The sequence below is a fragment of the Falco peregrinus genome, chromosome 3 (assembly GCF_023634155.1).
Source record: "Falco peregrinus isolate bFalPer1 chromosome 3, bFalPer1.pri, whole genome shotgun sequence".
NCBI lineage: Eukaryota > Metazoa > Chordata > Aves > Falconiformes > Falconidae > Falco > Falco peregrinus.
The window spans coordinates 43,095,908-43,119,068 of NC_073723.1; the positions used below are offsets into that span (position 1 = coordinate 43,095,908).

Consider the following 23,161-nt stretch of genomic DNA (forward strand, 5'->3'; position numbering starts at 1 on the left):
ACACAGAGGGAAAAAGACATGCACGTGTCCATTTTGACCTAAAGAGCACAGGCTTTAAGTACTCTGATTTAGAATGCAACATAAGCCATGGAGAATCAAGTATGCAACACATCATGAGACACGTAACAAAACTGCTAGGGGAAGGAAATGTTAACACTGAGTGCAGAACCACCTATGGTCTACATGTCTCCAGCCACCATCCGGGGCTCCCAAACTGCTTCCTGCCGGCACTACCAGGTTCATTGTTCTGCCTGAGCCCTGAGAAGGTGCAGTCACTGCCCCTGTCTCTGTCCAAATATGCCCCAGGCCTTGTGGAAGAACCCCCCAGGCTGCCATCCAGGATTCTTCTGAAAAGTAGGCCCTTCAGTGTCAAGGTTTGAATACATACAGACCTGGCAAGGCTGCGGTGTCTGAATCCAGGAGAACACAGAGCCTACTGAAGGTGAGTAACACGCTGCCTAACTGACTGCTGCTACAAAACAACACCCATACTTGGAAAGCAGGCACCAAGCTTACTTTCCAAAAACATGTGCTCATACTACTGTTCCTCCAGGATCCCCTTCACACATTTACTTGCTTACCTAACCTACTGAATTTGTGCTACCTTGAAATAACACTTAAAATCCATTTGTCAGAAGTTCTCATTTGCAATACGTCTGGACAATTTCTACCACAATAGGGTATCTTTTCCTTGTTGCAGCCAGCAGATGAAAACACAATATAAAGATAGTGGAATTTTTTCAGCAGATAATTGATTTAAATATGTATAAGAAAGGATAACCTATAAAATTCCTTTTGCACATCTTGAAGTAAACCGAAGGAAAAAAAAAAAAAAAGACACCACTGTATTCCCTGAAAAGCGTGGAAAGACAGAAAATGGCAGGCATAAGGTGGTAGTCATATTAAGAACAGCAGCAATATCTAAGTAACATTTAGCTTTGTTTATTTAAGAAATACTGTGGTTAATTTTAATCCTGGAGGATGCAGTGTCAAAGAGTCAATCTAAACACTTGTATCAGGACATTCCTGCATTAATCAAGTTATTTCAACATCCAAACATCAATTATCTATGCTGAAACACAGCTACATCATCTCATGTGGAACTGTAACTTGAAAGTTTTTTTTTCACCCATGTTGGCTACTGAAATCACAGAGCCAAAAAAATACCTTTAACCACTACACAAATGCATTTACACAGGTGACGTTACAAATCAGAGAGAGATCTGATCACAATCAGAAGAGACAGAAGCCTCTCACCCTACTTCCATACCTTCCAGGCTCAGTGTATAGCAAAGCGTGTCACTTCCTCTGGAGCACCCTGAGGAAGAACAGATCCCCATACAACTTCTGCACAGTCACTGGAAAACTCACTTCAGACAAGACACTTGCTTCTGAGAGGCTGGATGTCTTATAATCATGCCTAGAAAAGGGTGCCCCAGAAAATGACTCTTCAGCAAAAGACAACTGATTAGCTGAAGTGAAAGAACAGTATGGATTACAGCCAGGCACATGTTTAACAAGAGATGATCCAATGCCCAATGTGTATTTCTAAACACTCCACACTACAGCTGCATGAATTCTGCAGACCCCACTTCTGCTGTAAATGTCCCTGACTGTAAGAGCACATAACTGGGTTTTGCCTTCTTCATTTTTGATTTGGGTAAATTTCATGTTTGTTTTTCAAATCTCATTTACTATGTTAAAACAAAAGTATGCTTCAAAGTAAAAAAAAAAAAACCAAACAAAAACCAAACAGACAAAAAAAACCCAAACCAAACAAAAAAACCACACCACAAACACTTGAAAGTTAGGTTTGTAATTGCTCATACAAACTTACTGTGGTTCACTTGTATATACATCACAGTAATCACACAGACCTTTAAAAACACTTTCTGTAATGCTCATTCAGTTTGACTTTCAACTTGGATATCACTACTTGAACAGGTTTTGTATAAAATGTAAAAATAATGCTCAAGTATTGGATCAAATGCAAAAATCATCCAGCTGGTGGGAAGCACTGAAAGCATTCCCTTTTCCCACAAGTATATATACATATATATTGTATTATTGATATACATCAGGCTCACAAAAAAAAAATAGAAGAAATTAATTCAATGTTCCACTGAATGCAGGGCAAAAAGGTGCTATGATAAAGGTTTCTTGATTATTACAATGGCAACTGTATTTTAAGGACTTACAAGAATGGCGAGATCCCATTTTGTGTAATACATGGTCAATTTTCATATGCTCAAATATTAGACAAAACCACTGTATAAGTGGTCATGGAAAAAAAACATTCAAGCACCTTTGCAGTATAGCAGCTATTATTTGCAGTATCTTAAATTCAAATGCATCCAATTATTTCAAATTTGTTAAAATTGGAAAAACCCTCAAAATACCTAGGGTTTAATTACAGTGGAACACAAACAGTAATGTGACATAAGATACAGCTATATTTTTCCAGTGAGTAAATGCCTACCTATTCCCAGTCGAAAAATCTGTCCAAAGACCCTTCTGAAGGTTCTGAGAATACCCATTCAACTTAATAGTCCATATCCAGAAAGAAACACCATCACAGACATAACTGTCTATTCTCATGGTGTCTATTTCAGATTTAAAGCAGTAATCTAGCTCTACCCAAATACTAATGCTCACATTTTTATCCATCAGCAATAGACTCTTCTGACATTACTTCTGGAAAACAAAACACCAACCCAAAACTATACACCCTACTTTAGCATTCCTGTACAGTGATTTAGTTCTATGTGGATGGCTTATACTTTCGATCACTACTGATCAATGTGAAAGAGAACCATGAAAAGGAAGGATAGAATTAATGTCGTTGATATTGAAGGCATATGTTGTCCACACAGGATTTATCAGTTTGTTCTCAGCACAGTCAAGCCACAGAGAGAGCTTGTAGGAGCTTAAGAGACATCCAAACTATAATTTCCATCAAGCAATTCAGCCAAATGAGGAAGTTCAGATGAAAGTCAACTCATCACAAAACCACTACAGGTTGCTTTAACAAAACATTTCAATTCATCTGACTTAAAGGTTTAAAGGAGCTGTGTTTTACAACAATAAAAAAAGAATAAAATATTTCTACCCAGCTCCAAGTTGTACATTGCTATCAGTCCCTATCTTCCAGAAATGCTGGCTATAAATTTTACATTCTCAGACCTTACATCTGCTCATCAATGTATCATTATAAAGGAATTTAAGCAGCATATTGTGCATCCTGAGGACAAATACAAATTATATCTGAAGACTTAAGCTAAAGCATAAGTGACCCAACTACTCTTAATCAGCTTTCTGGATCTTTCTTTTGTACCGCTCAGCATACTACCAGCACTTATGGCTGAAAATGAGATTCACATGTAATGCTACTGGAAAAAGCTGAAGCATGCATATAGTTTACCTTCATGATTTGTCACAGGGATTACCTATTTTTTTCCATTATAAAGTTACTTGCATGCCCAAGTCCTAACAGAATCCTCACCTAAGTAGTGTGGAAAACCTCGTTCACACTAGCTTTAAAGAGCCATTGAAAACTGAGAACTATGTCAATACCAAGCTGGAAAACTCTCTGAAATGAGAGGCTGTTGGACACTTCTGTTTGGCGTCTGGGAGGACAAGTGAATTGGTTGCACTGGCTTAAGGCTGACACTTATCATATCATGCCCACAAATAAAGTAAGTCTGAGATAATGGGGACAGCTAAATAAGTATCAGCTTACATAAGCAGGATACGCTTTCCACTCTATAGTTATAGATTAGCTAAGTTATGTAATTGATTGCAGTATTAAAGTATTTTTTACATTATGCAAACCATAGGTATGAAATAAGAAAAAATATTAATACTGGTTTCTGTATAACAAAAATATAAGCTAATGAATAAATATTTTTTCCAAGAGAAGAAAAAGCAAGAAAAATAGCTTTAGAAGGAGTCATAAAAAAACCTACTGAGTTCTAGTAATTACATCATATGGGTCTACTTACTAAAAACATTTTCTAGTCCCAACAAGGAAAATTCAACACATACACAAAACCAGTGTATTTCTAAAAATTGTCACTTGAACTTTGACTATCTCCTCCATGTACACTGTCACCACGGATCTAGTCAGCATGCCCTCACTAACTTACCCAAGACATTACCTACAACATCCACAAGCTGTCCTCCAGCTTAGGTTTTCAAACAAAGGACTAAAGGAGTGTATTTGACAAGAAAGCTAAAGCCTTCAGTGGTTATTTCAGTAAGTACTACTGTACTAACGATCAAAAACTTCAAATGGGTAGCAATAGTAATTTTTAAGGACAGATAACTGAATTGTACCTAGAACTGTAATTAGGAATATAATTTCTCAGCAGACACTTCTACCATCAAGATTGCAATGGCTTAGGCAACTGAAATCATTTCTAGAAGCAGAGATTTGGTTAATTTTAGAGTATGTGATAGGTTTTGGGGTTCTAGAGCTATTTTTAATAACAGCCAAAGCATCACTAATCTTATTTTCTAGTGCTTTTAATTTAGAGAATGCCTGCAGATCACTGGTGTACGTTTCTGTTTGTTTCTGACACAGCAAAGTAACTTCCCAACCCTGACAGCGATTGCCCAATTAAAGCTTCCTGATGATTTGATTGTTATTAATTTAATGTTAGACGAAATCTGCCTGGTTACCAGTGAAGGCCTTCCTCTCATAAATCAGGGCCTCACCCACTGCAGCTGGGCTCCCTGTAGGAACACAATGTGCTCACATGGACTGCACTGCAGCCTTGAGACTTGTCAATGCCCTGAACTGCCACACTAAGCAGGGGAGAAGGGAGGAGAAATCAATTTTTTTGAATGTGTGGCACCAATTAATGGGATTAATAGCACTACCAGGCACTGAGGCAGCACAAAGACGAGGAAGCAGAAGGGCCATAATGAGCTCAGGGACTTGCTGGGAAAACTCCTATACCGTGTGAAGACTGCAAGAGCCAGAGGGGTTTGCAGTCTCTGTGCAGACAAACAAGACAGACAAAGGAATGGGAAACTCAAGTACAGACTAGTATGTGATAATGCAGTGGGACAGCAGTAGCAGAAGTAGGAACAGCAGCCAGATAACTGGCTACCATTTCAGTACCGTAACTACTGTCTATTTTATTTTCTCTCTTGACTTCTTAACTTTTTCTTCAGAGTTTAAGTAAATGTTAAGTGGCTCTTCATTTTGGACAACTTCATTCTTCTAATCATTTTTCTATTATCATAGGGAAACACAGAACAAAACCAATTTTCTTGCATTCTCATTTACCTTTGTTCCTTTTTCTTCCCAGCTGTCTTTTTATTTTGAGTATTCCTCCTTTACAGGATAAGAAATCAAGATTAAATCTGTTACTCTAGCAATTTAGTCTTCTCCTTGTGTATCCCTTCTTTGCCACATACTGCGAAGCCTCCAAAGAGCTCCACTATCTTACACTTTGCATTAGATTATAGGCATTATTATCTACTGACATTATCTGAACCAGGGCACACTTAGGAGAAGCTCTGAAAAGTTTCCCCCCCCCCGGGGGTCTCTACATCATGCAAAAGGATGTGTCTTAAAAAGATACTCAGTGAGTTGCAGCCTGCCATCTCTCCAAGGTTACTCCTGCAGAGTTCATCTTTAGCACAATTAGGGGTGATGTTTCATGATGGCACACTGACAGGAATTTCGGCAGCTGCTGATTTTGGTTTTGTGCTCAACTTGCATTTCTCTGGACATCTCTGCTTTGTCCTGATTATGCGGGAAGAACAAGATTCTTCAGAATGCTTAGGAAGATGAATACTCAGGTCACATTTGGTGTATTGAGCGTGTGATGCCCAACTGGCCTGGACATGTACAGTTATTAAGATTTGTTTGAACAGGAACGTAACAACACTTACTGCTTTTATGCAAGATTTTTGTCCAGCGCACATGGGATTCTCATGTGTGTCCCAATGCTTCAGAGCATCTATATGCATTGCATAGTGTGGGCACAGACACACACACACACACACATTTCAGTCTGAAAAATGCCAGTAAACCCAGTCACATAAATTCAGCAATCTTATCCTGACTCTCTCTTTTCTTTTCCTTCAAATTAAACTAGACTTACACTCATGCCCCCCAATTCCAACTCTACATCTCCCAAGTCTCCAGAAGAGACAGCTTCCACCTATTTAGACTGCTAGGAAAAATTCTGCTGTCAACAATACAGCTCAGTTTTTCTGCATTAATACACCAAAATAAACATGGAACTTACCATTCACAGTTTCTTTCTTTGCGATAGACACCTGACCAGAGGAATCCTTCAGAATCATCAGTTCACCTCTCCACTCACAAATGTCAGCAGAGACACAATGCCTTTTTCAAATTGGAGTGTAATGCAATCTTGATGAAGGAGTCTGTGGCACAGCAACCAGTGTTAACAGCAGTGCTAAGGATGCCTTTAACTCCCTGGCAATTTATTGCCAAGATCAAGTACTAGAAGTAAGAGTCAGACACTGCAAAACATGCATATTTCTTTAGATAATAAGTTACATTTTCTTGTATTTGCCCCATGTTTCTCACCCTTCAGTTATACTCTCAGCAACCACAAGCACTAGAAGCTTTAAAAAAAGAAAGTACAGATCCCAGGTAACCATTTGACTGTAGGGACTGGGGGTGGGGGAATACCAAAACAAAACACACATTGGAAATATAGCATTAATCTTTGTCATCCCATCCTCTTCCATTTCCTTGCTATTCTCACTTTCATGCTCAGTGCATTCGTATGGTCCATTTCCTCTTAATTTGTTAGGCCATCCTCACTAATTATTCAATTCCCTCTTCTGTTCCTTCCCAGAAGGGACAGGGCTGGGCCTCATGGCATTCTCCTGACCTATGTGGAAATGCACCTTTAAAAGCCAAGATCCCTATAAAGCTAACAAACACACAAGCTGCAGGTATACAAGGTTAAGCAGTTAGTTAGAACTCATGGGCTGGAGATCACTTATGCCCATCTAGCAGCTTGCTACTGGAGAAAAGAGCAGCTGTGCTCCTCTCCTTCCCCTCACCCTCTGGCCAACTACATTTTCTCTCCTTCGTTAATATCTCGCTCCTCATCAGACCACATGGTGATCCACCAAGCTAAACCAACTCAACACTTTTAACTTCTTTGCAGACTTTCTTTTCTTCTATTTCATCTTCACAAACTGGGTAACTGTAGTATAAGACAACCACCAGTTCTGGGACAAGGGTCAGCAGGAATGGGCAGCCAGCAATGAAGAGGAACAGGAGCTGCAGCAACTGGCTCACAACCTGCAGTTCTGAGTACTAAACCACCAGAGTGTCTGCAGAAAAACAAGCTATGAGAGGAGGAATGATTCAATTAAAAAGGCTGCAAAACAGCTGAAAAACCCAAACTCTCATGATTCCTGCCCCAGAAAACCGCTCCTCCAGAAGCCAACAAATGAGCTTGATAAGCATATTGTTCCAGCCACTATAGAGAAATCTGGTACATGAATAGAGTGATTTTACTCATTGAATATTGCAGGGAGCTGGCAAAATGATGAGAGAGAAAGAATGCTTCATGTAAATACACAAGAAGGTAACAATTTCCACTCACCCTTTGGACAGAAATTTTCTAAGAGGTGGCTAATGTAAAACAGGCTTCTACTCACCATGGGTAAGCAAGTTCACATGCATTCTTTTGTATGGGCATTCCCGTAATTGTAACACATTTCCTTACAGTGCTATGTAAAGTTATGTTCAAAACTGAGGTGTTTCACTGGAAACTCTTATGTTTAATGCAAGTATAATACTTTAATTTTATGTGAATAGGGAAAGAAAACTGCCCAAACCAACAGAAGAGCAAAGCCAGACGGGCATCAATAACTTCAGCCTAACGACTCTACCTGAACACTTTTGGATGGAACTAAAAATAGGTATTCAATGAATCTGGGTAGCCGAAGGAGAAATGAACACAGTGTGGCATATGGTACCTGACATAAAAGTTAAGGCCATCAAAGACGTGTCTGTTGCAAGCTTTTTAAAAGGCTATTACCCTCTATATTAGAGCAAATATGGATGTTGGGTTGTCTCGGCAAAGACATAGGCATGCATTTTCAGCGCCATGCTCTTTTCCTGTATTCTAGAATTAAACTCATGAATCCTTGCTTCTTCTACCAAACAACTGCTCTTTTCATCACCTTCAGTAATGTCTGAAGCAGCACACTGCCTTAGTCAGGAGGCCAACAGTTTCCTAATAAATCCATTTGAAAATTATTTTGCTTTCAGCTGGGTTTTAACTGTTTCTCATGGTTTCAGGCAGAGAAGCATCTTTTAACTCAGAAGATATCCCTCTCCCATATTTCACAGTTAGGAGAATAAGAAAGCGTGCATCCGTGCAAGGAGGATAATACCGAATACAGTCATTTTTATTTAGATATTACATTATGGCATTTGGGTAGTCTGTTCAAGAGTTGGTGAGCATAAAAAAGCACTTCTTTGAAGTCCAGAGGTAACAAACCATCTCCATTACCCTCACTCATACAAAAGTACATATGCTTTCCAAACAAATAAAATATCACAAGACAAAAAAAAAAAAAACAAAAAAAACCACAACACAAAAAAACCCAACCACCAAACAAATCACTAGGCAAATGAAAATTATAAATTATCACTCTCCACCTCTTAATTTAAATACACAAGGCGTAAAATGCAAAGTACCAAGTGGGAAGAAAAGACATTGAACAAAGGGAAAGGGTATTGATTAGACCTTCAAAATTAAAAGGTGAACTGTAAAAGAACATGATATTAAAATGCTCTTAAATATCAGGTTTCTAACGCTATTTTTTAATGCTTCCATTTACATAGTAACACTTTTTAAAGCAGCAAGCACTAATAACAGGTGTCTTTCTAGCTGTGTCTTTTTAGTGAAGGCCAAGATAAAGCATCTAAAAAACCCACTTGCTCCAGGACAGTAAAGCAGCACATCACACATGGCAGAAATGCCAGTTCAGGTACTAGCTGCCCTTTTCCCTCTCAGAAGCTCCAAAACTAGAAGGCTGAGACTTCTGCGAAGTCTGGGGTACAGATAGCATCTAGCCCACTTGGAAAAGCATATATCAGTAACAGCAAAGAACATGTTAGAAAAAATTAAAGACTAAGTTAAAGCCATTAACTTTTTTAAATTTAATATTTGACATTTATTTTTGTCCTTTGTACCAAAAGACTGAACTAATCAAAAGAAACAAAACAGTTGCAGAGCTTACTTCAAGTTTAATTAACAGCATGCATTAAGTATCACCCAAAACTTGGAAGAGACTTCATAATGTGATAAAACACAAAGAAAAAAAGAGCAGTAGTAATTGGCTTATTTTGATCCAGACTGATTCATTACTACAGGGGTCGCCAGACAAAAATTAAAAATCATCACTGTCCCAGTGCACGTCCTAGAGGAAAGACATTAGACTCATAGTGTTTTATTTTCTTTTATATTAAACAAACATCTGCTAGCTCTAGACCTTAGCATTGAGCAGCCAGGCTTTGCTGGTACATGATGGTAAGAGCAACTCAATTCAGAACTACCTCTCATATTCTCAATTATTTTTTATGGCAAGCTAGTTATGCCTTCTGCTCCCCCTATTAAGAAGCAAAGTAATTGTCATTTTGAGAGTTTAAAAGCATTAAAAGTTAATGTAACAAAAGGAAGTTGTTATGATTCTTCCATTTTTTTATTCCCTATTTTAGATACAATTCTTCAAATTTGATTATTACTATTAGACAAAGGATATAACTTTGATTTTTATTTCTTTGTCTTGTGCCAAGAAGGAATTTTTTTTAAAAAAGCAATTAGGAAAGCCCACATTTCCCTTTCAGACATGTAATATTTTTGCCACTGTGGAAACAAGGTTTATGTGATTATCATCTGTGTCTGACCACACAAATGCATACCCGTACCTGTAATATCTTTCACTTTCTCTTTCCAATATCTTTTTAAACCTTCAACTAATTTCAGAAACATTCCCAGAGGAGTAGACATCACAAAAATGCAAGTTCTTTCAAATGTTGAGAGACTAACTAGTCAGGTAGCAAGACCAAAACACGCGATTTTCTTCATTCAGAAACAATCTATTTTCTTAAACCCAGATTCCACAGGGAAGAATAATAATGAATGCCTCATCTACAAGGCAAATTTCTGACAACTTTTGCATCTTGTTGGTCACCAGAAAATCCAAGCAAAAAGCATAAAGCCATTGCTCATGGAACTGTTTGTTAATGGAAAGAGTCTGTCTATAGTTTAAATTAGGGTTTTTCACTTGTTTTGCCTTAAAGACAACTTTACCAAGGCAACTATCAGTATGCACAGTGAATTCTCTGAAAAGCAAAGGACAGCTCTGCACCATTTTTTCCCATTTGACTTTCATCCCCCGTAAGCAGGTCTTTTACTTTGGTGCACATCAAGGCTACCATTAAGTCCTGCTGTAGCAGACAACAAAAAAATTTAGAACTTACACTGTGGCATTTCTAGATCACTGCTGGTTTCCTTTGAAAAACAGCTAATATTGGTTCCTCTGAAAGAGGGACTACCAGGCTGAAACAATGTCGCTGGGTAATCAGTTAGTACCTAAAATGATTCTTGCAATGTCTAAGTACTGAAAAACCTGGGTCTTCTAAAGGCTCCATCTAGCTGCCTGAAATTAAATGCTTCTCTATGTAAATTCACATCATCCACAATACAGTCCCTTTCATGCTAGCAATAGAATCTAACCAATTAAGCATAATACCAAAATAAAATAAAAGATATGAGCAAGCTCAAAAGAAAACAATGCTCTTTGAGAGCATCCCTATCACTCACATTGCAGATATTGCAGCTTAAAACATAAGTTGATACTATGAAGAATCTTAAAGTGGTAAATGAGACACTCAAATTCACTGTGTCTACATTTGTATATTTAAGAATTGAGGGCAAACATTCCTTCAGAAGACAGCGCAAACTCAAAAATTCATTCCCCAACATTGCCTAATTCAGTCACAAGGTACACCATAAATACTGTTAGTGACAAAACAGGTGCATTGGGATGTGTTAAATTTTAAGTCAGAAGCATAGGTATTTTATTTAAATTAAATATTGGAAGCCAGTGCATGATATATACCAGTAATGCCATCTCATTTAGGAAAAAAACCCACCGTAAATTAAAAAAAAAAAAAAAAATAAAATAGTTCCGTATTACATTTGCTTCAGGAATTTTGTCTGTTAAAAGAAAACAGCGTAAGTGTGGTAACATGAACACACCCTTTATGTTGTTCAAAATAAAAATTATAGTTCTAAACCTACATTACTGCAAGAAAAAATCTTAGGTAACCAGGGGTTTGCTATGCTTAGTTTGAGAAGAGTTATTTTGGCTTTTGATAACTCAAAGAAATTACAACCTTCTAGTTTGAATAACAACAATGTACCTGCCGGATGATTTTTAGCTGCAGTTCTATAAATAAGAACATTGCAAAACACTATATTTATCTCAGAGCTCTTGAAGATTTATTGCAGTCTGTTCTTCAGAGTGCTGATCCAGCTTTCAAATTCACAGAAACTGTCAGGTTGCCCAAATGAGAACACAACTAGATGCTGAAAAAATAGTCATACAGAAGTCTAGATGTATGAATACTCACAAGCAGCAGGATTATTCACTGAAATTATTAGCACACAAAAAGAATTTGTTGGATTGGATGCTTGAACGCAAAGTGGGTCAATACTTCACTCAGACAGAAATGAGTGGGTGCTCATTCTGAATACTCTGTCCCAGCCAATTTTAGGCACGCACCTCCTGTTCACATTTTAGAAAGATTGAAAAAAAACAACAGTGAAGCTTCATCACAGAAATAATTCATTAGAGTTCTTGTTGCATTCCAAGTTAAATGTAAAAAAAAAAAAAGCCAACTAAAAAAGCCCCAGGTAGTGCTATGCTACATGTTACCACAAAAATCCCAGAAGAGAGGTGTTTCTAAAGGGCATTTCTCAAATCTAAACTAGGTGTCTACCCACAGTATTTTCGGGTGCTAATAATCTCTTACAGAGATATCTCCACTTTCAAAAGCAAAAGAAAAAAAAATAAAACCACAAAGACACAAAACCTACACAGAACGAGATAAGCCAGCTCATTAAACCTGACGGAATTTAAAGGGTTAATTTAAGGCCTTACCTTCAGCACTAACAACATCTGCATATCCTGGGGCATTTAGAAGTTGACCTATAGGTTCACAGGAATTTTACCTGCAAAAACCTTAGGGACCTGTAAGATGAAATGGCAAAGAAGTAACAGTATTGAAAAAGCATGATTTGAGGACCTACATTCAAGGGGGAAATGAGGCTAAAGTATCAAAATTGTTTTGCAATCTGGCTTAAATCTCAAAATTGACACAATCTCAGATGAACACACTAATTCCCACCCACCTTCCTTCCCACTTCTAAGATATAAATAAGAACTTAACTGGTAAAAATGTTTGGAATCAAGTGAATCTGCATGTTACCATTCATAGCTTAGTGGATAGGACTTCCTACTATCCATTAACAGGTATTGGTAGTCAGTAGAAGACTGATGCCTGCTGAGTCAGCCTAAACTCATTAATTCTTTCTCCAGAAGGTTACTCCTACTTTTCTTTACAGAGATGGAAACAACTTTTTAACCAAGGGAGGGCCCTGCAGTCTTCCTGGATCTTACATGTCAGCACTTCTCTTGAACACTTCTCTTTTAGACAAATTAGAAAGACAATTCACCTATCAAACACCAGAAAACTTCAGCAAAGAAAACTGAACTCGTATGCATATGCAGCACATGCTAAAGGTAAAAATAAAAAAAAACAAAAAAAAACCCCAAAAAACCCCCACCCAAAAAACATACACACAAAAAAAACCCCAAAAAACAACCACGAAGAAAAGAAAGATGAAGTCCAAAAGACCAGATGTTTTTAAGTAGATACTGCTGGTTAATGAAGTATGAAAGGCCCTAACCACTGTACAAGGTGTCCACAAATCCACGACAGAACAAAGAAAAGAGACACTACCATGATAACTGCAAGCAACTGAACAGAGTGACCAACTAGTAACTAACAGCATCTTCTGCTCATGACTGTAATGCAGGGGAATTGTACTTCATCATCAGGAAACCAACAACTGTCCCAGCCATCAGGTAACTATGCCTGTGTCATTGTCTAAGAGCTGCGGTGTAAAATCCTCCTGATCACTGATCATTCATTGTGTACACAATATAATATGTTTATGCACCACCATCCTTGCCTTCATCTCAGAAAGCCTGCATGTCCTCTCTCAGCTTTCTTCTTTCTTGTCACTGCCCTCAATTACCCAATATTACTTTATGCACTCCCTAAAATGTTGGCTTGAAGCATATATTGAGCAATTACAATCACAACCTGCTCAGCAAGTAACACTGCAGAAAACTGAATCCAAGTCCGCTCTGTTCTGACTTGGTATCAGAAGATTAGTACTCACTGCAAAAAAAGATGGCTGTCATCCATGACAAGCAGTGATTAATTAGCATCCAAACCAAAAGCGGTATAAGAAAACGCTAGCTGTTCCTCAATGAAAGAGGAAGCACAGGTATCTCCATGTGTCAAGACTTTCAGAGAGATAAAAACCTGATCTGTTAGCGAATATATCTGATAGTGAACACACGGTATTCTTGACACACCACAATGCATATATAACAGGAATACCAGTATAGAGCATAAGCTTCGCCCAATGCATAGTCTTTGATCAACTCCCATCAACTTCAAATACATACCCTCCCCTTACTAAGGGCTACAAGATCAAGCTCAGGTTGTAGATCTTCAAAAACTGTTGAGAGCAAAAAATACATCACCAAAATTAACTATACAAGTAGATTTTAAATGGCTAATCAGGAAGTGGAGGAAACAAGAATGACAATCCACTTCCTCCCAGTGTTATGGATCAAAATTACATTAAGCAGCTACATGAATGTTACAGCCCTGTATCTTAAATCCACTCCGTAGTATTCAGGTCTAAGTGGATTTCACATAAAAATCTCTTCCTGGTACACAGGAGTCCACTAACCTTGTAAGCTGTCTACAGGTTGTTATGCAAAGAGCTTTCCACAGATCGTTTCTACCACAACAAAATCCCTACATTATAGTGATTAGCGAAATACGTAATGATATATGAAACGCTGTAACAAATACAACTTCTTCATTTTTTCCTCCACTATTGACAACTAAAGCATCCCACTATTTAAACTGAGATGAGCATCTTACACTACTGAGAAACTAGGTTAAAACACAGTGACTCAGAACAGTGATGTCAAGTAATTTGTTTGAATTTTAATGTGTAAAACAATGGGTTAAGAAAATTTAGCAGAAAATGACATCTGTCAAGGACCTAACTCCTCAACAACCCCAAGGCACTTAATTCCCACTAAGATACACAGGAGTCAGTTACATATACAGCCCTAGCAACTGTGCTGATTGAATAGCCTTTTATTCAGAAATTGACCCACACAAATATTTCAGTTTCTCTGAATTCTAGAACTAGAAAAATCACCTGCTGTTCCCTAGTACCCAGTTGCTGTTCTATCAAATGGGGCTTCATTTATTACGGAATAAAAATATCTAACAACCCTGACACTGAGCCAACATAATCTGTCAGAACAGCATCAGCCCATGCAAAATATAAAAACTGACCTATAGCAAACAGTTTTACCACAAAAATTGAACCTTTCTCATGATGGTTGGCAAATGCTACCCAAAACATACACTGAAAACAAAGCATCCACCACACCTGAATCAAAGAGATTCCTTACGTAGTAAGCTTGACTGAGAACAAGTTAAACACTGGAAAAAGCAGGCTTGTGTCTTGGGGTAATACTGCCAGAAGTGTAATGTATGTGCATTTAGATATAAAAACTGCATGAGAAACAGGATGGTAAAATGGTAATAATCACAACTGCTCTAGTGCCCTCTTAAATTCTAAGTATTCATAGCTTCTGCACAGAAATAGTAAGATAACTGTATCCGTGCATCTACAAATCCAAGTGCCTCTTTGGAAGACCAGGGAAAATCTACAGCAAAAATACGGTTCCCAAGCGTTGCGACTGCAGATAAAAATTTCAGAAAACATCATCGACACAGACTTTTCGCAGGACGGATTTCTTCCCGAGCGCCCGGTCCAGAGGGCGGGTTTCCCGGTGGGGAGGCACCCCCTCTCGCTCCCCGCTGGCCGGGCACGGAGGGACAGCGCCTCGGGTCTCGCCCCCACCCCTCGCGGTTCGCTGCTCAGCGCTGCCGCCCTGGAGGCCGGGGGGGGCTGGGAGCGCCGCCCCCGCCTCACGGCGCGCACAGGGTGAGCCGGGCCGCGGGGAGCCGCGGCCCGACGGCAGGGGCCGGGCCGCCGTCCCACCGCCGTGCGGCTCCGCGGCCGCTGAGGGGAGGCGAGGCGGGGCGGGGCGGACCGCGCCGCGGGGGCGCCTGGCGCTCCCGGGGCGGAGGGTGGCAGGGCGAGGGGCACCACCATCGCGACCCGCGCGGGCGCGTGTGAAGCGGGGGGCGGCGCGTCCGTGGCGGGGCGCAGCAGCGGGGCGCGCCCGCGGGACAGCCGGGGAGAGGGGCTGCGCCGAGCCCCGGCACTCGGGGGGGCACACGCCCGCTGCGGGCGCGGCAGGGCAGGGGGTGCCGGCGCTGCCCTCCCCTCCCCGGCCGGGCAGAGGCCGAAGCGGCGCCTCAAACTCGTCCTCGCCCCTGCGCTCACCTGTGCGGCGTGGGGAGCCGCAGCCATCGCGGGGGCACCCCTACCCCCACCCCCACTCGCCGCGGAGGAGCCGGCCGGCGAGAGCGCACCTTACCTCGAAGAGGGGACCGATCTTATTCTTCTCCAGGTAGGCTTGGATCCTGGTCTGCTGGTGAGACGCCATGAAGAGCTCCGGAGGCGGGGGCTGGAGCTCCTCTCCCCCGGCGGCGGCTGCAGTCCCTCCGGCTGCTCGCGGCGCACTCCCCCGCCGCCCACGGGCTGCCACAGCGGGAGCGGGGGAAAGCGCTGCGAAGGGGCGGCAGCCCGAAGTCCCGGGGACGGAGCTAACTCAGGTAACCGGGGGTGGGGGGGTGGGTAAAGCCGGGTGCCAGTCGCCCGCTGAACTGGGCGCGGGGCGGCGGCGGGCTGCCTGCCCTCGGGGAGCAGCCGGAGCGGAGCACGGCGCAGGGCGCACAGCTGCAAAGGCGGCCCCCGGGCCCCGCCGCTCCGCGCGCCCTGCCCGCCTGCCCGCCGGTGCGCGCGCGCCAGGCAGCGCCTTGGTTACGGGAGCAGCCGCGGCTCGAGCTGCCGCCCTCACGACAGCGCCGCTCCCGAAGCCAATGGCCCGGGGCTCCCGGCAGCGCCGCGGCCGGCGGCGCCCGGGCTCCGGCGCACGAGAGGCGGGAGCGCGGGAAGGGGGAGGAGAGCGGGTGGGAGGCGGGGGCTGCGCTGCCTCCTTCCCTCTGCCGCCGCTCCCCTGCCCTCCCGCGGGTGGGCTGCTCCCCCGGCGGAGCCCGGCTCCCGCTCCCCGGAGGCGCCGCCTGCGCGGTCCCGGGCTGGGAGCCCCTCGGGCGGGGCGAGCGCCGCGGCCCGCGGGCGTGAGGGGCCTGGCCGGCCCTCGGAAACTTCGGCAGGTGGAGGGTCGCGGGGGAGTGAAACGAGTCGCTCGGCCAGCGTGCAGTGGGGGTGCAGGGTCTACGGCCAGCGCTTTTCCTTAATTATTGTTTTAAATTATTTTACAATCTTAAAATGCTACCTTTCTTATGATGCAGCTAAAATTCCCAATTGGCGACCCCGAGCATCTTGGCATGGTAATTTGAGTAGCCACGTATGTGCATCCTGGTCGCAGGTTGTGTTGAGTTCCCTCAAGCAGCCAAGGGCTCCCCTCCAAAAGCCAGCTGAGAAATGAGAAATTTCCAGCTGGCTTTAGGGAGTAGTGAGTTAACGGCCGCATCAAAGAAGTGGTATTTATTCTTTCTCCACTTCAAGTAATTAGTTGCCTGCCTTTTCTGGAAGCAGGGTCACAGCCAGCTTTTCCTTCTCTCTCTTTAGAGAAAAACAAACAAAAACATGCTTCTTGGGATTTGATGTTTCTTTTCTTCTGCAACAATTGATTCTGCTGTACCAGCATTCACCTGTTAAAAAAAAAACAACAAACAAACAGTGAAAAAGACATCTCTTATTTTTTTCACAAGAATGTTTTAAAAGCACAAAACAGCATTGAAGAATATCAGGAACACTCAGCACATCTGCTGAATCAGGCTGCCTGCTCCCAATCAAGCAGTGTTCTGCAAGTGCAAGAGTACAAGCTGCTCCTGATTCAGAAACCCTTAAAGAAAAGGATTCATTTTATCAGGAGTCAAAAGATTGGGAGTTCTGCTCACATGGCCATTGGCTGTTGTGTGACTTCAAAGTCCTCCTTACTGACCTAAAACTCATGCCTATACTTAGGAGGAGGTTGGGTGTAAGTGTATGATAAAGGGAGTTTGCAGCACACCCTATAGCATAAGCAGTGGCTTGTAGAATTCTTTAATGGATTGCTGGAACATGCTCAGTTTCGCTGCACATCCCAGTCTTGGTGTGGCAGAGTTTTTATTTTCTGTAGTAGCCACTAAAAAAAACCCCAGCTTTTTCCTTACTCTGATTCTGTGTGTGTTGGTAGTCTTCTAAAATTCATGTCAGCTCAGAGTGTTAGCATATTATCTCCAGCAAAGTACATCTGCTTTGCCCGGTACCACTTAATATGGTGCTAAGCTAGTTTAATCAGCCTAATTAGGATCATGAAATCATAAGGGTAATTGCCAGTGATGCAGGTTCTCCACAGTGGCTGTAACGATTCCCATCAAATGAGGATGTTTGTAAATTGCATAAATCTTACCAGAACCCGGATTGCTCCAAAAGGTGAAAGTCTTTAGCTTTGCTAAATGGTGCTTCCCTCCCATGATCCAAAAATGATAACACGTTTCTATAGCCCTACGCAGCCTGACCTTTGAAAGCAGCAGTACTTCCAGGCCTGCTGGGACCTGACCACACCAGAACTATCACTGCTGTCTGTACACCAATAAGAGGACCGAAGAAAACAAGACTTTCAGCCATACAAATAGAAAAGAACCTATTCAAGGAGGCTTTAAAGCAGGGGTCCTCATACTACAGCCCGTGGGCTGGATACACCCCCCCAGGGTCCTCAATCCAGCCCCCAGTATTTACAGAAACACACATACACACACGCCGGGGGCTGGGGGGGGGAAACCAAGCAGCCGCAGATGACTGCCTGCCACTGCATCCGCGCGCCGGTCCCCTGGTTAAAAAGTTTGAGGACCCCTGTTTTAAAGATAGCATAACTGTCTATAATTGCATATTGTACAATTAGTTAAATCCTAAGATCTCACTGTGAAAACCTCAGAGTTTTGGGGTTTGGTTGCAGGGTGGTGTTTTTTCTCCCACAGAATCACAGCGTGATTGAGATTGGAAGGGACTGGACCCACACCCTTGCTACGGCAGGGTCACCTTGAGCTGGTTACCCAGCACTACTTCCAGATGTCTTCTGAGTATCTCTAAGGATGCAGGATCTTGCTGGTATCTGTTGTCTTTCTTGCTCCTATTTCCCTAGCACAGGGGTCCTCAAACTTTTTAACCAGGGGACCGGCGCGCAGATGCAGTGGCAAGTGGCAGGCAGTCATCTGCGGCTGCTTGGTTCCCCCCCCCAACCCCCGGCGGGGGGGGGGACAGGGGGGGTCTGTAAGTACCGGGGGCCGGATTGAGGACCCTGGGGGGCCGTATCTGGCCCGCGGGCCGTAGTTTGAGGACCCCTGCACTAGACCTTCTTTTCCGTCTCTTAATTCTCACCCAGACATATAACCTAGACTTTCCAGTTGGCTTGGGAGCCACACTAGCAGTCCTACTGTGGCTGGGAAAGCTTCCAACGCCAAATGCAGAATTAGCTTTCTAAACAGACACATCTTGTAATCCCACAGCTCCCATAATACTTAACTGACAGGTTATCCCTTGATATGGATTAGGCATTTTAGGGAGACATAAATGCAGACAGTTCCTGACTAAGAGCTTCATGTTACTATTTCCTAGTTGAAGGTCTCCAGCAGCTCCCTGACAGAGAGCTTGCTCTCAGTGCTGAAGTGTGGGAGTGCAGGTGTCTCCTGCAGAGAGCATAGGCTCAGTGACATGGTAAAGTAGGAACAGGAACTTCACTGTTAGCACTTTTTCCTCTTTTTTGTCCAAGAAGGCATAAAAACAAGCCACACTAAGATAGCAATCAAGAAATCATGTGATTTGCAAATAAGCACAGAGAGCTGGGTGTGTCCTTTCTGTCCTCTCAAGATGTTAGGGGAAAAACATTTTTTTTAAATTTATTAAGATTTTTAAGTTCGTTTTTAAAATTGGTATTAATACAGGTCTCTTAAAATGAACTTTCATTTTAATACCAAAGCATCAGAGATATTTTAAAAAATCTCTTGGATTAAAATAACAGTATATAGCATATACATCTGTGTAACACTCAGGACTGAACAAGAACAGAAATGACTGCAAGAATTTGTGCACAGGCATCAAAAAATGAAAGGTGTCCCAGTTTCAAAATATTATGCGCCATACAAAGTAAAAAATGTAAGATTCAAAAAAAAAAAAAAAGACAGGGAGGGGGACGAAAGAACAGAGCTAACTGTAAGATGCTTGTGACCACACTGTATTATTCAGTTCTTATCCTGTGTCCACAATTCTAGATACCTGAGCTCCGTGCTTCTTGCCATCGTATGTTAGCGGTTTTCTCCTCCTTCACTCTTCTCACCAAGAGAAGAGCGCGCATGTTTTGGTAGGTTGTTTCTGGTTTGACTTAGTTCAAGGACTTCACTGGAGTAGGGGCCTATTAAGTAATTCCATAGGATTCTACATCATTTCAGTTCTGTCACCCATTTTTCAGGAATAAGGTTGCTGCAGCTCTAATGCTGAGCACCGAATTTTCAGTTATGGGCACCTGCAGTACCCATTCATCATTGCTGGAGTTAAGTTACCCAGGCTTCACATGCAAAGAAGGTGTTCTTCAGGAGTCAGAGCTGCCACTGCCTAGCAGAAAAGGAAACTGATGACTTGGCAGGCTGTAAAGGTACTCTGTGGGTCACAAGTATCCAGTGCCAAGTCAACAGTTTTTTCCCTGCTGGCTAAAATTTGATCCATATGCTCTGTAGGAAGTTTGTTTTTTGTGATGGCATCTGGAGTGCAAAAGAGACATTCATATCTAAGAGAAATCTATTGTGGCAATATATGAATTTATTACAGATCTGTACATGGCTTTCTAGCTTCCATTAAGTGCTTTATGTTTCAGCTATCAAAAATCATCATCAAATCCTCAATAACCCTTTCAGAAAACAATTAGGGGAAAAAGAGAACAACTAGCAGGCATGTTAAGAGGTGGTATTCATCAAAACCTGGCAATATTTTCTTTATAAAGCTTTCAATTTTGTCACTATTTCCTTTAATGTAATAACTTTATAACAAAGAATTCCCCTTCCATTACTGTGGTTGTTTCTATTGAGTTTGATAGTCTATGCAAAGTCATCATTACTTGAAGAGGTAAGAGAGCCATTACTCAACAGCTGACTAAACGCTATTCTTGGAGTATGCTTGTACTTTTAAAAAAATGCAACTGAGCTTACTTACCTTCAGGGCAATAAAATCCCTGAGTTCCTGCACTTTATAAATGAGGTATTATTTTTTATTGCTAAAGCATAGCCTTGGAACTTTACAAACCCCTGTTTTAAAATTTTCTAAAACGGCATACACACACACACACACACACAGGCTGAACATTGCAGTGCTTCAAGCTGTTTAAAATAATGGAGGTCTAGCAGTTCCTGACCTAGAAATCTGCCATCTAGCTTTTTATTTAGTATTCCGCTAAAAATGGATCTGCTCAGATAGTATGTTGCCAAAAGAAATTGAAGCTTCTTGGTACATTGTACTGAAATACCCAATTTACCTTTTATCCCACATCAAGTTAACAGACAGAACTGGGAATGACATCACTGGAGAGCTCGTGCTAATGATTTGGCGTACTTAATTTTGTTTGGTGGGAGTTTTTATACTTACTCAGTAAAGGATAGTATCCCTACAAGCATCAGCTTGAGCTTAGACAACCCTGAATTCCTTCCTATGGTGTTCTATTCGCATCAAGGTAAGAGCCATACAACTTCAAAATCTGGGCTAGCCTCAGACTTGTTGTATGAGCAAAGATTCCTTCGCATCATCATTCTCGAGAATTTAGCCTAAGTGTTGGATATTTTGTCCTTTATAATTATGATCTTGGTCACAAACACTCAGCCTCTGTGGTAAAACATTTCCTGTTCCCTGCAGGGCAGGAGCTCTTGGGAACTTAAAAGCTTGCATTATCCTCAGGCTCTCCGTAAGGACAAGAACAGATCGGTAGAAAATCCAAGCTTCCTAAACCCACACTGTGCTCAAGGAGGCCGCGTGACTACTTTGATTCCTGTTATGCTCAGATGTATTGTGTAATTTGTTTTCATTCATCATGTTCACTTTCCTGCTTCCAATAGTTCGTTAAGGAACGCTCTTCTCTCATCCTATTCAGAGAAAAATCCATCTAAACTTGAAAACTTTAGTAAATATCCTATTATCCATCCAACCATTATTAGAAATCACAACTCTTTAAAGACTTTATTGCAGCTTATATCCACTTTTAGCACGTTTATAGTTGTTTTCTTTCTGTTTGGCTACGCATGAATGTAGCATGTAGGTAAAAGGGAAAGCAGCAATACTTAAGAGCACCCTGTTAATAGAGCAGAAGCTGACTGTATATATTAAATACGTTTCAAGGACAAACCCGCTCTGAGATTTCACAGTTTTAAGTGCAGTACAGAAGACTGCGGACAGGCATTATTAGGAAGCCAGCTAAGGCTGCAGCGCAGCCTGCTAAGCAGAGCTCTTGGTACCCGCTGAAAGAGGGATAGCCCAGATTCACATTCAGCTACACTAATACCCAGAGACTCAAAGAAGACTTAAAACACCAACTGACCGTGACGTTCTTCTGCCTTTCTGAGGGATACAAATATTAATGTAATTATGTGGTGGTGGCTAAGAGCATAAAAGCACAAGCCTTCAAACCCTGTGCCTTTCCCCTCCCTCTGGAGCACTGCCAGACCAAGCGCGTTTGTCCCTGCGCCGCTGGCACCCCGGCGGCGGGGGGTGGCAGCCGGACGGGACCGAGCCCTTGTACCGCTGTCCCCAGAGGCTGGGCGAGCTCTAGGCTGTGACGAGTAACTCATGTTATGCAGGGCAGCCACTAGGGGGGAATAAAGAGCCACGCTGCCGACGTGCTGCGCTCTGAGCTGCGGGAAGGTCTGGGACGTGGCCGGGACAAGTGCTGCAGCTGACCCAGCCGGCGGCCCGGCACCGCGCTGCAGCCGCGGGGCGTCCGTAGTGCGTATTGCGTTCCGACCGCAGGGCTTACCCAAGGGTCGATAAACCTGCGGTACGTTTGTATACTTGCTGCTTCGTTACTATAAACGTTTGGACTGCTAACTGTAGCCTGATTACTTGCAGTGGTGAAGTTATGTAGGCTCTGAACTACCAGGCATTTCAGCATGTGTTTTTTAGCTGAAAACATACATGTAAGTTAGGCTGCCAGGTGCTTAAAGGTAAACATATTTAAAGTGTATTGATAGACGATGCCATTCCCAAAGGGGAGAGTGGGAAGGGGGGCCGGCCAGCAGAGGAGGTGGGTTACAGCTAACTACTCTAGGAGGGCTGTTAAACCTTGGCTGCCTGCAAGACCCTCCTTCGGGAAGCTGCTGAAAGCAAGTAACCTTGCTAAAGCTGCTGAAGAGTGAATCGGTGCAAAAGCCAATCTGGAGAGAGGAAGTTTAGGACAATGTTTTTCAGATGCTCTAGATAGCTTTTGTGTATGTAACTCCAACTCCTCTCCTCTTAACACAAGTTAACACTCCTGACTCATCAGGAAGCCCCAAAATGCACTTTCCAGCTTGCTTATTACCACAACACACCTAAGAATGAACAGGATTATGCTCAATGAGCATACCAGTAATACCAGCTTCCAACATCTAAAAATAAATAAATAAATAAGGGTCTAAGCCAAAATCATCAAGAAAGACCCTAAA

The 23,161-nt window shown here is 42.3% G+C and overlaps 1 protein-coding gene across 2 annotated transcripts in view; it reads right to left on the reverse strand.

Annotated features, from left to right (window-relative positions):
* Window positions 1-17,090, reverse strand: part of C3H8orf34 (chromosome 3 C8orf34 homolog) — a 167,733-nt gene extending 150,643 nt beyond the window's left edge. The window contains exon 1 of one of the 2 annotated variants that reach the window (XM_055800692.1): window positions 16,774-17,090. In XM_055800692.1, coding sequence (XP_055656667.1) covers window positions 16,774-16,971 — 198 coding nt within the window. In that variant the 5' untranslated portion in view covers window positions 16,972-17,090. Of the gene's footprint in view, window positions 1-15,852; window positions 16,653-16,773 lie in introns of those variants that run through there. The other variant, XM_027791715.2, reaches the window with a different exon arrangement.
* Between the last annotated feature and the right edge of the window lie 6,071 nt (window positions 17,091-23,161).